This window comes from Macaca thibetana, chromosome 9 (assembly GCF_024542745.1).
Source record: "Macaca thibetana thibetana isolate TM-01 chromosome 9, ASM2454274v1, whole genome shotgun sequence".
Taxonomy (NCBI): Eukaryota; Metazoa; Chordata; class Mammalia; order Primates; family Cercopithecidae; genus Macaca; species Macaca thibetana.
Window position 1 is genome coordinate 65,110,796 of NC_065586.1, and position 15,707 is coordinate 65,126,502.

Below are 15,707 nucleotides of genomic sequence, written 5' to 3' on the forward strand. Positions count from 1 at the left end.
GAGTGCAGTGGTGAGATGCTAGTTCACTGCAACCTCTAACTCCTGGGCTCAAGCAGTCCTCCCCGCTCAGCCTCCTGGGTAGCCGGGACTGCAGGCACATGCCATCGTGCCTGGCTAATTTTAACTTTTTTTGTAGAGACAGAAAAAAAAAGAGGTTATGTGGCTCACACTGGTCTTGAACTCCTGACCTGAAGCATTCCTGCCATCTCAACCTCCCAAGTAGCTAGGACTACAGACACATGCCACTGCACCTGGCCTTCCAAATACTTTTATATTTAAAAGGGAATTCTAGCCGGGCGCGGTGGCTCAAGCCTGTAATCTCAGCACTTTGGGAGGCCGAGACGGGTGGATCATGAGGTCAGGAGATCGAGACCATCCTGGCTAGCACGGTGAAACCCCGTCTCTACTAAAAAATACAAAAAACTAGCCGGGTGAGTTGGCGGGCGCCTGTAGTCTCAGCTACTCGGGAGGCTGAGGCAGGAGAATGGTGTGAACCCGGGAGGCGGAGCTTGTAGTGAGCTGAGATCCGGCCACTGCACTCCAGCCCGGGTGGCAGAGCGAGACTTGGTCTCAAAAAAAAAAAAAAAAAGGGGAATTCTAGGTTGGGCACAGTGACAAAATGAGACTGTCTCAAAAAAAAAAAAAAAAAAAAAAAAAAGAAAAAGTTAAAAAAAAAAAAAGGGGGAATTCTATCTCCCTTGAGCTCTGATCCAGAATTCAAAAGCAACAAGCTTCCTACATGTTTGGAAAAATTGCTCTTCTGAGCTGGTAGTCCAATTCTTGAATTTTTGAAAATTGGAATGTAGGTAAGTCCCAATTAATAGAATTTGAGTCCTGATTTGTGGGAGTGGGGGAGTGGCATGATGCTTAGACCTCTACTCTTAAGCCCTTTGGGTTTTTGACTTACATTGTACAGGTATTAGAGATCTGTGATTTCTATGTGAGAATCCTGTACAAAAGGCATATACTCTATAAACCCAGTTCTTTGGGAGGCTAAGGAGGGAGGATTGCTTGAGCTCAGGAATTCAAGACCAGCCTGGGCAACACAATGAGACCCCATTTCCTCAAAAATAAAAATAAAGGCAGGGCACGGTGGGTAATCCCAGAACTTTGGGAGGCCAAGGTGGGGTGGATCATGAGAGCAGGCGTTCAAGACCAGCCTGGCCAACATGGTGAAACTCCATCTCTACTAAAAATACAAAAATTAGCCGGGTGTCTTGGTGCACGCCTATAATCCCAACTACTTGGGAGGCTGAGGCAGGAGAATTGCTTGAACCTGGGAGGTGGAGGTTTCAATGAGCCGAGATCACATCACTGCATTCCAGCTTGGGTAACAGAACAAGACTCCATCTCGGGGAAAAAAAAAAATGTTAGAAGTAAGAAGAAAAAGATGTACAGTTATTCATTTGTGTTATAATGGTTTCTATTGTGGCTCATGAGTGTCATAACTGAATTTTTTCTACCTAGAACCTACTCTAAGAACATAATTTTAGTTGTCATACTCATCAGAGATTGCACACAACTATCGACAGGTGTATTTTGGTTGTTCATAACTGATATTTAGTCAACCTCAAAGTAGTAACGTGTTTCCAAGGGACAAACTATTGTAGAATTGGACTTCCTTGGACTCCTACTCCAGACCAATTTGCTTAGCTTTGTGGCTTAGCTTTTGTATCTATGATGCTTGGAGCCCTTCTTTTGTCTAAAGTATGTATTTAGAATCTATGTATTTTTGTTATACTTTAATCTCTTTGAATATGTACATGGACTCTGGATGCTGCTCCCACTATGTCAGCCTCAGATGGAGATGGAGGGTGGTGAGAAGCCATCTTTGAAAACAAATCCACTACCGTATTCATTGAGAAGTTGCAGAAAAGGATGAATTGATGAGGGTCTGTAAATGTCCTGTATTATGCAATTTCTAATATTGATTTCTTCTTTCCTTTTACTCTCTCTTTGTAATGTTAGTTCCTTTTTTAAGAAATCCTTTGTAGCTGGGTGGGGTGATGCACACCTGTGATCCCAGCAACTTGGGAGGCTGAGGTAGGAGGAACATTTGAGCTCAGGAGTTTGAGGCTGCAGTGTACAGTGATCACACCACTGCATTCCAGGCTGGGTGACAGAGCGAGACACCATCTCAACAAAAAGAAGAAAAAAAGTGTTTTGTGTTTCTTTCTGGAATGCAATAAATAATTCATATTTACCATACTTTCTAAATATGATCCCTAATGTAATTGCTGGTTAAAATATATTCTCAGGTTTCCCATAACTCCTGGGATTCTAGACTATAGAGACAGTAAGATGATGAGAATTTAGAGAAAAAAGTCTGACTTTGTTTAGATTCATCTTTATGTCCTCAGTTTCTTGACTTAAGGGAGGGAAAGAGAAGAGTTTGCACATTCATAAAAATTGAAAGCAAGTCTCAGCTTGATTGAGTCTCATTGCTTCCTGGTAGGTAAAGATATTCTACTATTTGTATTGGATTGTAGTTGTAAACTGAGGGAAGAAGAAAGCTGTTACCATCACTATTCAAGGTAAGTAATTTCTGATTTGCCTTATTTGTTCATCGAGGGCTTTTTTGGCCTTCTTAAAAGAACTGTTAGATAGAATAGTAAGGAGTGTGTGAATGGAGAAAAGAGGCCCAATGGGAGACTGTAGCTTCATGAATTGAAAACCTCAGTCACCCTCTGAATGATTGTTATGGATGTCAGTCTGAATACTAGCACCAGGCAAGCTGAATTCCCACGTTGTTACATATTCTTCTTCAGTAATTCTCTGATTGTGCTTCCCTTTTAATTCAAATTTGTAAGCTTTGATATGCAGGAAACAGATGGGGGGCAAGGGGATGCAAGAAGAGGAGACAAATAAATTGGTTCTCAAAGGAAAGGATAAAAAAGTACATAGTTTCAATAGAATACACTGGAGAATAATAGCTAACACTTATATGTAACCTTTACTATGTACCAGGAATTATTTTAAGCATTTACATATGTTAGCTCACCTAATCTTTACAAAACCCTGATTTAGGTACCCACTTATTATAATACCCATTTGACAGAAAACAGAATTGAAACCCAGATTAAGTAACTTGATCAGGGTCGTATATCTAGTTAGTGGTAGAGTCTAATTTGAAGCAAGGAGGTACACTCTAGAGTTTATACTCTTCTCTTTTTTTTTGAGACATAGTCTCACTCTGTTGTCTAGGCTGGAGTGCAGTGGCATGATCTTGGCTCACTGCAGTCTCCGCCTCCCAGGTTCAAGGATTCCCTGCCTCAACCTTCTGAGTAGCTGGGATTACAGGTACCCACCATCACGCCTGGCTAATTTTTTTTTTTTTTTTGAGACGGAGTCTTGCTGTGTCACCCAGGCTGGAGTGCAGTGGCGTGATCTCGGCTCACTGCAAGCTCAGTCTCCCAGGTTCATGGTATTTTCCTACCTCGCCTCCCCAGTTTTTGGTAGAGACAGGGTTTCATTGTGTTAACCAGGATGGTCTCGATCTCCTGACCTTGTGATCCGCCCGTGTCGGCTTCCCAAAGTGCTGGGATTACAGGCGTGAGCCACTGTGTCTGTCCCTAGAGTACATACTTTTTTAACTTTTGACCATTTTGGTCAATTCTGATTATAAGTAAAAAGTTAATAGTTTATTATTATTATTATTATTTTTTGAGACAGAGTCTGGCCCTGTCACCCAGGCTGGAGTGCAGTGGTATGATCTTGGCTCACTGCAACCTCTGCCTTCCAGGTTCAAGGATTCTCCTGTCTCAGCCTCCCGAGAAGAGTAGCTGAGAATACAGGTGCCCACCACCACACCTGGCTAATTTTTGTATTTTTAGTAGAGACGGGGTTTCACCATATTGGCCAGGCTGGTCTGGAACTTCTGACCTCAAGTGATCCTCCTACCTCAGTCTCCCAAAGTGCTGGGATTATAGGCATGAGCCACTGCACCCGGCCTATTTTTTAAATGAATACAAAGTTTTGCTATGTTGCCCAGGCTGTTCTCAAACTTTTGGACTCAAGTGATCCATTTACCTCAGCCTCCCAAAGTGCTGGGATTGAAAGGATTGAGCCATGGTACCCACCCACTCGAAAATAAAAATAGATAAGGGTATTTGGAAAGAGGGTGGGGTAGGGTGGAAGAGGGGTAAAGGGTTTTTTTTTTTTTTTTTCTTTACCTTTACAAATTTCTGGATATTCTTGTTTCCTACCAATTCATTATTTAACCACTACATTAACTCCCACAGTGACCTCCCCTCCCCTCCCCCTCCCCCTCCCCCCCCCCCCCTCCCCCCCCCCCTCCCCCCCCCCCCCTCCCCTCCCCCTCCCCTCCCTCCCCCCCCCCCCCCCCCCCTCCCCCCCCCCTCCCCTCCCCCCCCCCCCCCCCTCCCCTCCCCCCCCCCTCCCCTCCCCCCCCCCCCCCCCCCTCCCTCCCCCCCCCCCCCCTCCCCCCCCCTCCCCCTCCCCCCCCCCTCCCCCCCCCTCCCCCTCCCCCCCCCCCCTCCCCCCCCCCCCCTCCCCCCCCCTCCCCCTCCCCTCCCCTCCCCCCCCCTCCCCTCCCCCTCCCCTCCCCCTCCCCCCCCTCCCCTCCCCCTCCCCCCCCCCTCCCCCCCCCCCCCCCCCCCCCCCCCCCCCCCCCCCCCCCCTCCCCCCCCCTCCCCCTCCTCTCCCCTCCCCCCCCCCCCTCCCCCCCCCCCCCCCCTCCCTCCCCTCCCCCCCCCCCCCCCCCTCCCCTCCCCTCCCCTCCTCCCCCCTTCCCCTCCTCTCTCCCTCCCCCTCCTCCTCCTCTCCCCCTCCCCTCCCCCTCCCCCTCCCCCCCCCCCCCCCCCCTCCCCCCCCCCCCCTCCCCCTCCCCCCTCCCCTCCCCCCCCCTCCCCGTCCCCTCCCCTCCCCCTCCCCCCCCCTCCCCCTCCCCTCCCCTCCCCCCCCCCCCCCCCCCCCCCCCCCTCCCCCCCCCCTCCCCCCCCCCCCCCCCCCCTCCCCTCCCCTCCCCTCCCCCCTCCCCTCCCCCCCCCTCCCCTCCCCCTCCCCTCCCCCCCCCCCCCCCCTCCCCCCCCCCCTCCCCTCCCCTCCCCTCCCCCCTCCCCTCCCCTCCCCCTCCCCCCCCCCCCTCCCCTCCCCTCCCCTCCCCTCCCCTCCCCCTCCCCTTCCCCTCCTCTCTCCCTTCCCCTCCTCCTCCTCCCCCTCCCCTCCCCCTCCTCCTCCCCCCCCCTCCTCTCCCCTCCCCTCCCCTTCCCTTCCCTTCCCTTCCTTTCCTTTCCTTTTTAGATGCAGCTTTACTCTTGTCACCCAGGCTGGAGTGCAATGGCATGATCTCGGCTCACTGTAACCTCCGCCTCCTGGGTTCAAGTGATTCTCTTGCCTCAGCCTCCCAAGTTGCTGGATTACACGTGCTCGCTACCATACCCGGCTAATTTTTGTATTTTTAGTAGAGATGGGGTTTCACCATCTTGGCCAGGCTGGTCTTCAACTCGTGACCTCAGGTGATCTGTCCATCTCAGCCTCCCAAAGTGCTGGGACTACAGGCGTGAGCATGCCCAGCTCCCACAGTGATTTGCTATTAAACCTCCTTTTCCTTTCTTTTCTTTCCTTTTCTTTTCTTTTTTCTTTCTTTTCTTTTCTTTTTTCTTTCTTTTCTTTCTTTCTCTCTTTCTCTCTCTCCTTCTTTCCTTCCTTCCTTCCTTTCTTCTCTCTTCTCTCTTCTTTTCTTTTCTTTCATGGACTCTCACTCTGTTGCCAGGCTGGACTGTAGTGGCGCCATCTTGGCATACTGCAACCTCTGCCTCCTGGGCTCAAGTGATTCTCCTGCCTCACTACAGGCATGTGCCGCCACGCCCAGCTAATTTTTGTATTATTAATAGAGACTGGGTTTCACCGTGTTGGCCAGGATGGTCTCAATCTCTTGACCAATCCACCCGCCTTGGCCTCCCAAAGTGCTGGGATTACAGGTGTGAGCCACCACGCCTGGCCTATTAAACCCCTTTCAGCCAGTAACCAGAAAACTTGGAACATGGGAAAAGGAATTAAGAAATGGAGTTGGGCTAGGTGTAGATTACTTATTTTTTTTTTTTTTTTTTTTTTGAGACAGAGTCTCACTCTGCCGCCCAGGCTAGAGTGCAGTGGCGTGATCTTGGCTCACTGCAAGCTCTGCCTCCCGTGTTCACGCCATTCTCCTGCCTCAGCCTCCCGAGTAGCTGGGACTACAGGCGCCCGCCACCTCGCCCGGCTAGTTTTTTTGTATTTTTTTAGTAGAGACGGGGTTTCACCGTGTCAGCCAGGATGGTCTCGATCTCCTGACCTCGTGATCCGCCCGTCTCGGCCTCCCAAAGTGCTGGGATTACAGGCTTGAGCCACCGTGCCCGGCCTAGATTACTTATAATACCTAATATAATGTAAATGCTATGTATATATTTGTTATACTATATGGTTTAGGAAACAGTGACCAAAAAATCTGTACATGTTCAGTACAGATGCAACCATTGTAGACCTCACTACATTTTCCATCAATGGTTGCTTGAATCCGTGGATGTGGAAACCATGGATCAGGAGGACCTACTGTGTTTCCTTTCTGATGTCTTAACTGGGAATACATAAATAGTAGAATAATTGTTTTAAAAAAAATCTCATGATTCCCTTACACTGTACACTGTACCATTTTGGTGCTGACAGTATAACTTCACAGTGAGAACTTGAAAATATTTTTTGCAAACTGACCCTTCACTTACTAGGTTGTTTTTGCATCTAATGATATGGTATAATTCTATCAGTAATATCACCTTTGATTTTATTGGGTTTTCACCATTGCCATAATATTTAGAATAATACTAATGATAGAGGAATATATGTATACATCAAATTTTTTTTTTACCTTTAAGTTTCTACTTTCTTTTCAGGTATGACAGCAGTTATCTGTACTTACCCACTTGACATGGTTAGGGTCCGCCTAGCATTCCAGGTGAAAGGGGAACACACCTATACAGGAATTATTCATGCATTCAAAACAATTTATGCACAGGTATTTCATATTTACCTTCCTCATCTATAACATGCCCTTTTATACTTAGGAAAATATTTTGAATGTCATATAAATAATTATTCTTTTACTTATTGATGTTAATAACAATAATTATGAAAGCACATCTTTGTGTTTCAGGGTGGATCCCAGAATAATTTTTCTGTTATAAAGTGTGATTTTGTTCTTTGATGTTTATGATAATGAGCACAATGTAATCTCACTTGCAATTTTCCTTCACTCAAAAGGAAGGTGGTTTCTTTGGATTTTACAGAGGTCTGATGCCTACTATTTTAGGAATGGCTCCATATGCAGGTATGTTTCAAATTTGCCAGAATCCTAATTTGCATGTTTAAAATTTGTTACCTTTTTTTTCTTTTTTTTTCTGAAATGGTAATATAAAAAGATGCTGTCTGTTAAGTACTTTTAATAGGAAATGATTTATGCATGGTCACATAATAGTAATGTCTTGGATATAAAGATGACTATTTGTATATGATAAGTAGAAAATTACTTTACATCTTTTTCTTAATATCTGAGCCAGCTGTAGTCTTATTAACACACACTTACGTTAGATGATGTTAAACATTTAGTTTTTATGAACATGTTAATTAAAAATAGGAGTTGAAAAGTGGTTTTTGTCTCATTATAAATAATGAAGACTTATGGGAAATTTTGACAATATAGAAAAGTAGAAAGAAGAAAAATAAGGATACCTGTAGTTCTCTAGTCTCCATTATTACCTTGTTTTTTTTGTTTTTTTTTTTTTTTTTTTTTTTTTTTTTTTTTTTTTGAGGCCGAGTCTCGCTCTGTCGCCCAGGCTGGAGTGCAGTGGCGCGATCTCGGCTCACTGCAAGCTCCGCCTCCCGGGTTCCCGCCATTCTCCTGCCTCAGCCTCCCGAGTAGCTGGGACTACAGGCGCCGCCACCACGCCCGGCTAATTTTTTTGTATTTTTAGTAGAGACGGGGTTTCATTGTGTTAGCCAGGATGGTCTCGATCTCCTGACCTCGTGATCCGCCCGTCTCGGCCTCCCAAAGTGCTGGGATTACAGGCTTGAGCCACCGCGCCCGGCCTATTACCTTGTTTACAGTCCTGTTTTTTTTTTTTTTGAGGCGGAGTTTTGCTCTTGTTGCCCAAGCTGGAGTGCAATGGCGTGATCTCGGCTCACCGCAACCTCTGCCTGCTGGGTTCAAGCGATTCTCTTGCCCATGGTCAGGCTGGTCTCGAACTCCTGACCTCAGGTGATCTACCTGCCTTGGCCTCCCAAAGTGCTGGGATTATAGGTGTGAGCCACTGTGCCCGGCAGTCCTGTTTTTTTTTTAAACTAAACTTTTTATTTTGAGGTAATTGTGGATTTACATACAGTTGTGTTACAAGACAAAGTTGCAGCCAGTTTAGTTTAAACATCTCAGTTGGCTTTATTTGCAATTCTAGAATTGGGCAATACTTCATTTCATAAAAATAGAGTAAGAGTTGGAAAGACTAGACCCGAAGGAGTTGATTTTATATAGAGAAAGGGTTGAAGAAAGCAGAAACAGTGAACAAGCAGGTTGCTCAGTTCAAAGTTACTATCCTTGTAAGTTGGGGACAGGAATAAAATAGAAAAATCACTAGTTAACTTAAGGTTATATTAGGCTACCTTTTTTGTGTAAGTATTAAAGCAAAAGGAGCCGAGTGTGGTGGCTCAAGCCTGTAATCCCAGCACTTTTGGAGGCCAAGGCGGGTGGATCACCTGAAGTCACGAGTTCGAGACTGGCCTGGCCAACATGGTGAAACCCTGTCTCTACTAAAAATACAAAAATTAGCTGGCTTGGTGGCGTGTGCCTGTAATCCCAGCTACTCGGGAGGTTGAGGCAGGAGAATCATTTGAACCCAGGAGGCGGAGGTTGTGGTGAGCCAAGATCCCGCCACTGCACTCTAGCCTGGGCAAAAGAGTGAGACTCCATTTATAAATCAGTCAGTCAATCAATCAATCAAGCAGAGAGAAATTTACTATCAAGCTTATTCAAGATTGAAACTGGCCTGTTAGAGAAAGTAGCTGTCACTTCTTTCTCCTAATTTCTCAGGAGGTCAGGTAACAACTAGTTTTAGTTTGGTAGTATGGAACTTAAGCATGGGTGACTCTGTTTTGATTTTTAGTCTGGTCTGTTAGGGCCTAGTGTAGAAGCTTCGTCCAAAAGAATGGACACTCTCCTGGGTGACAGAGTGAGACCTTGTCTCTAAAAATCAAACAAACAAAAAAGCAACAAGGGCCGGGTGCGGTGACTCATGCCTGTAATCCCAGCACTTTGTGAGGCCAAGGCAGGCAGATCACCTGAGGTCAGGAGTTTGAGACCAGCCTGACCAACATGGAAAAATCCCATCTCTACTAAAAATATAAAATTAGCCGGGCGTGGTTGCACATGCCTGTAATCCCAGCTACTTGGGAGGCTGATGCAGGAAAATTGCTTGAACCCAGAAGGCGGAGGTTGCAGTGAGCCGAGATTGCGCCATTGCACTCCAGTCTGGGCCACAAGAGCAAAACTCCATCTCAAAAAAAAAAAAAAAAGCAACAACAACAACAAAAAAAAACAGTGCACTAATAGCAAACTAAAATGTGCTGTGGCCAGACATGGTGGCTCACACCTATAATCCCAGAACTTTGGGAGGCTGAGGCAGGAGGATTACTTGAGCCTGGGAATTTGAGACCAGCCTTGGCAACATGGGGAGAATCTGTCTCTACAAATAATTTTCTAAAATTAGCCAGGCTTGGTGTGAGGCGAGAGGATTGCCTGAGCCCAGAAGGTTGAGGCTTCAGTGAGCTGTGATCATGCCACTGTACTCCAGTCTGAATGACAGAGTAAGACCCTGTCCCAGTTTGAAAAAAAAAATTGTTTTTTAAGCTGTTCTAGTGGTTCAGAAATTCCAATTTTAAGGTAGTTGAATGTATCAATCTATTCTTTTATGGATAGTCTTTATTGTGTCAAGAAATATTTTCTTCTGATAATGATTTTTAACGTTTAGCATTTTATATATATGCCACTAATCTCTCTGGAAGTATTTATTTTCTTTGTTAAGGAAGTTGTTTTTTTTTTTTTTATCCCCTTCAGTTTTGACTTGGCACCATTTTATAGTATCTTCTTGGCTGGGTGCAGTGGCTCATGCCTGTAATCCGAGCAGTTTGGGAGGCCCAGGGGGAGTGGATCACGAGGTCTGGAGTTCGAGACCAACCTGACCAACATGGTGAAATGCCGTCTGTACTAAAAATACAAAAATTAGCCAGGCGTGGTGGAGCACGTCTGTAATCCCAGCTACTCAGGAGGCTGAGGCAAGAGAATCACTTGAACCCGCGAGGTGGAGGCTGCAGTGAGCCAAGATCATACCATTGCACTACAGCCTGGGTGACAAGAATAAAACTATGTTTCCAAAAAAAAAAAAAAAAAGTATCTTCTTTTCCCAGTCATCTTAAAAAAATAACATAATGCAGAGTTGTTGTTTTTTTTTTTTCTTTTTTTCTTTGACATAGAGTCTTGCTGTGTTGCCCAGGCTGGAGTGCAGTGGTGCAATCATAGCTGAGTGCAGTGGTGCAATCATGGCTCACTACAGCCTTGACCTCCCTTGGCTCAGGTTATCCTCCCACATCAGCGGCCTGAGTAACTGGGACTACAGACAAGTAACACACTGCATCTACCTCCTTTTAAAAATTTTTTGCAGTGACGAGTTCTCACTATATTACCCAGGCTGGTCTCAAACTCTGGAGCTTGAGCAGTCCTCCCACCTTAGCCTCCATTAGTGTTAGGATTAGAAGGATGAGCTGCCTGGGCTAGGGCAGTTTCACAATGAGTCTTTATATTTGGTAAGAGAAATCCCTTGTGAATCTTTCTTTTTTTTGAGACAGAGTCTCGCTGTTGCACAGGCTGGAGTACAGTGTTGTAATCTCGGCTCACTGCATCCTCTGCCTCCTGGGTTCAAGCAATTCTCTTGTCTCAGCCACCTGAGTAGCTGGGACTACAGGCGCACACCAACACACCCGGCTAATATTTGTATTTTTTGTAGAGATGGGGTTTCACCATGTTGGCCAGGCTGGTCTCAAACTCCTGACCTTGTGATCCGCCCGCCTCAGCCTCCCAAAGTGCTGGGATTACAGGCATGAGCCACTGAGCCTGGCCAATTCAATAAACATCACAATATCTCGAGTAAGGCTTAGTTGGGAGGAATGCTTGAATTTCATATCTATTTACTTTTTTCCCCTCCCTGAATTTCATTCCTAATTTTATTAATAAATAATGATTCTAGTAAAATCATGTAATGTTTAACAAGCACTATCTGCATACTATTTTTATTAGATTCTGCGTGTTTTGTGAATTAACATAAACGCTTCTGTCATGGTCACAATTCTTCCTTGAAGACAAACTTAGACACTTAATTAAAATAAAAATTCTTTTTCACTTCTTAATTTTTGCCTGTATCTTACATTATCACCATCACTGTTTTTTTGTTTTGTTTTGTTTTGTGTTTGAGATGGAGTTTCGCTCTTGTTGCCCAGGCTGGAGTGCAATGGTGTGATCTCGGCTCACTGCAAACTCCGCCTCCTGGGTTCAAATGATTCTCCTGCCTCAGCCTCCTAAGTAGCTGGGATTACAGGCATGCACCACCACACCCGACTAATTGTGTATTTTTAGTAGAGACGGGGTTTCTCCATGTTGGTCAGGCTGGTCTGGAACTCCTGACCTCAGGTAATCCGCTCACCTCAGCCTCCCAAAGTGTTGGGATTACAGGCGTGAGCCACCGTGCCTGGCCATCATTGTTATTTTAAATGTAAGTTGTCACATTTCCTTGTAATTAATAGTCATGAATTTAATGTTTCTCATGTGAAACCTTGGAAAACGTTATTTTTTTCACATATAAAGTGGCATTATATCCACTATAGCCTCCGTCAGTGCAGTAAACTGCAGTGGTGCATGAAAACCAAAGCTATAATTTTTTATTGGTGGTAATTTCGTCATCTTTCGGCTATTTATGTACACAAATCTTTCTATTTTAAATTAAGCCAAACACCAGAAATTAGGAAATGTGTTTATTATTTAAGAATGGTGTCTTTTTCACAGCTCATGTTACGTTAAGCATCATGGTGAATTTATTATTTTTTTTCAGGTGTTTCATTTTTTACTTTTGGTACCTTAAAGAGTGTTGGTCTTTCCCATGCTCCTACCCTTCTTGGCAGACCTTCGTCAGACAATCCTAATGTCTTAGTGTTGAAAACTCACGTAAACTTACTTTGTGGCGGTGTTGCTGGAGCAATAGCGCAGACAATATCGTAAGTTTCTTCACCAACTTAATTTAATCAAATTATGGTTACCCAATCCTGATTTTCAACATTGGTTAATCATTTATTTTTTCTAATAGATTATTCAAAAAGAGGATCCCTTGCAAAATATAAGTATCAATTTAATACATTTTTCCAGATGTGTGTGCACTTTAAGCATATTATAAATAATTACATGTTCGGATGGAGTAGTGCTGCCTGTTGTCTCAACTACTTGGGAGACTGTGGCAGGAGGATTGCTTGAGCCCAGGAGTTTGAGGCCAGTCTGGGAGATATAGCGAGACCTTGCCCCTAAGAAAAAAAGACAGAGGGCGGGTGCAGTGGTTCACGCCTGTAATCCCAGCAGTTTGGAAGGCCGAGGCTGGTTGGTTGGATCACAAGGTCAAGAGACCATCTGGCCAACATGGTGAAAACCCGTCTTTACTGAAAACACAAAAATTAGCCGGGTGGGCCGGGCGCGGTGGCTCAAGCCTGTAATCCCAGCACTTTGGGAGGCCGAGACGGGAGGATCATGAGGTCAGGAGATCGAGACCATCCTGGCTAACACGGTGAAACCCCGTCTCTACTAAAAAATACAAAAAACTAGCCGGGTGAAGTGGCGGGTGCCTGTAGTCCCAGCTACTGGGGAGGCTGAGGCAGGAGAATGGCGTGAACCCGAGAGGAGGAGCTTGCAGTGAGCTGAGATCCGGCCACTGCACTCCAGCCTGGGTGACAGAGCAAGACTCCGTCTCAAAAAAAAAAAAAAAAAAAAAAAAAAAAAAATTAGCCGGGTGTGGTGGCGGCCCCCTGTAATCCCAGCTACTTGGGAGGTCAAGGCAGAGAATTGCTTGAACCTGGGAGGTGGAGGTTGCAGTGAGCCAAGATTGCATTACTGCACTCCAGCCTGGGCGACAGAGTGAGACTCCGTCTCAAAAAAAAAAAAAAAAGGCCGGGCGCGGTGGCTCAAGCCTGTAATCCCAGCACTTTGGGAGGCCGAGACGGGCGGATCACGAGGTCAGGAGATCGAGACCATCCTGGCTAACACGGTGAAACCCCGTCTCTACTGAAAAAAAAAAAAATACAAAAAACTAGCAGGGCGAGGTGGCAGGCGCCTGTAGTCCCAGCTACTCGGGAGGCTGAGGCAGAAGAATGGCGTAAACCCGGGAGGCGGAGCTTGCAGTGAGCTGAGATCCGGCCACTACACTCCAGCCTGGGCGACAGAGCCAGACTCCGTCTCAAAAAAAAAAAAAAAAAAAAAGAGATTGCATTTGTATATTGTGTATTTAATTTCAGGCAGTTATCTGTATTATTAGTTTTAGCCCTTATGGAAAATTTTGTATTGGTCTACTGTATTCAAGGGGACTTGCTGCATAACAGTAGAGCAGTTCTCAACTGGTGGTGGTTTTACCGCCAGTGGACATTTGTTAATGTCTGGAGACATTTTTGGTTGTCACAGCTGGGAGAGTGCTACCGGCATCTAGTGGGCAGAGGTCAGGGAAGTGCTTAAATATCTCTAGTGCACAGGACAGTTCCCTACAACAAAGGAAGATCCAACCCAAAATGTCAGTAGTGCCAATGTTGAGAAACTATATATTAGTGTTCAACAGTGAAAAGCAACCAGTTTGTTTCTTCAGGAACTGGCATTTCATTTGGCCTTTAGGAATAAACAGAACTTGATATTACGGTGATGGGAGAGAAGAATCCTCTAATCAGAGGGATCACATAAGCAAAGATCTCTATATTGTTAATTGATTTTATTCATATGCCTATATCCTGACTCCTAGGTTAGACAGAACAATAAGAGCAGTAACACATTATTTCTTTGAGTTTATAGGGCTTTGTATTCAATAGTTGTTGAGTAGAAAACCAAAAATTTTTATTCTTTATGCCTTTTTTCTTCTTTTAGCTACCCATTTGATGTGACACGTCGGCGAATGCAATTAGGAACTGTTCTGCCAGAATTTGAAAAGTGCCTGTAAGTTCATCATATGTCATTGTTCATTTTCTTTAGGAAATGTAACATTAAACTCAGTAAGGAGGTATGACTCTAGTTTGACCAATAGTCTGTATCTTCCATTTTATCTCCCAAAGTTTATTTTGGAAACTTTATAAGATTACAATCAGGCAATCAGTTTCTTTTTTTTTTTTTTTGAGATGCAGTCTTACTCTGTCATCTGGGCTGGAGTGTAGTGGCATGGTCTTCGCTAACTGTAACCTCTGCCTCCCGGGTTCAAGTGATTCTCCTGCCTCAGTCTTCCAAGCAGCTGGGATTACAGGCACCCACCACCATGACTGGCTAATTTTTGTATTTTTAGTAGAAACAAGGTTTCACCATGTTGGCCAGACTGGTGTTGAACTCCTGACCTCAAGTGATCTGCCTACGTGCCTGGTCTATAATCAGGTTCTAATCCTCCTGTTAAAAATTTAATTTAGGGCCAGGCACGATAGCTCATGCCTGTAATCCTAGCACTTTGGGAAGCCGAGGAGGGCATATCACCTGAGGTCTGGAGTTTGAGACCAGCCTGGCCAACATGATGAAATCCCGTCTGTACTAAAAATACAAAAATTAGCCAGACGTGGTGTCGGGTGCCTGTAATCCCATCTACTAGGGAGGTGGAGGTTGCAGTGAGCCAATTAGGTGACAGACGGAGACTCCGTCTCAATAAAACAAAACAAACAAACAAACAAAAAAACAAAAGATTAAATTTAGGCTAGTCGTAGTAGCTCATGCCTGTAATCTGAGCAATTTGGGAGGCCAGGGTGAAAGGATCACTTGAACTCAGGAGTCCAAGACCAGCCCAGACAACACAGTGAGACCTTGTCTCTTAAAAAATATAATAATATTTTAGAGCTGTTTTTTTTTTTTTTTTTTTTTTTTTTTTGAGACAAAGTCTCACTTTTGTCCCCCAGGCTGGAGTGCAATGGCATGATGTCAGCTCACTGCAACCTCTGCCTCCTGGGTTAAAGCGATTCTCCTGCCTCAGCCTCCCTAGTAGCTGGGATTATAGGTACCTGCCACCATGCCTGACTAATTTTTTTATTTTTAGGAGAGACAGGGTTTCACCATGTTGTCCAGGCTGGTCTGGTACTCCTGACCTCAGGTGATCTGCCTGCCTTGGCCTCCCAAAGTGCTGGGATTACAGGCGTGAGCCTCCATGCCCAGCCAGTTTTTAAAAATAGTAATATAATGTGAGCTACATGTTTAACATTTTTGGTAGCCAAATTTTTTAAAAGTATAAAAAGAAATATTGCTCGGGAGGCTGAGGCACGATAATTGCTTGAACCCAGGAGGCGGAGGTTGCAGTGAGCCGAGATGGTGCCACTGTACTCCAGCCTAGGTGACAGAGTGAGACTCTGCCTCAAAAAAAAACAAAAGAGGCCTGGAGCAGTGGCTCACACCTGTAATCCCAGCACTT

The 15,707-nt window shown here is 45.2% G+C and overlaps 1 protein-coding gene across 5 annotated transcripts in view; it reads left to right on the forward strand.

The window, feature by feature from the left end:
• The window catches only part of SLC25A16 (solute carrier family 25 member 16), a 51,038-nt gene that overhangs the window by 27,465 nt on the left and 7,866 nt on the right, over window positions 1-15,707 (forward strand). For 3 of the 5 annotated variants that reach the window (XR_007728969.1, XM_050805241.1, XM_050805244.1), the window contains exons 5-8: window positions 6,888-7,009; window positions 7,255-7,321; window positions 12,141-12,303; window positions 14,198-14,266. Coding sequence is in view for 4 of the 5 variants with exons in the window: in XM_050805241.1 (XP_050661198.1) it covers window positions 6,888-7,009; window positions 7,255-7,321; window positions 12,141-12,303; window positions 14,198-14,266 (421 nt within the window). In the remaining variant the exon portion in view is untranslated. The other 2 variants (XM_050805243.1, XM_050805242.1) reach the window with 2 other exon arrangements.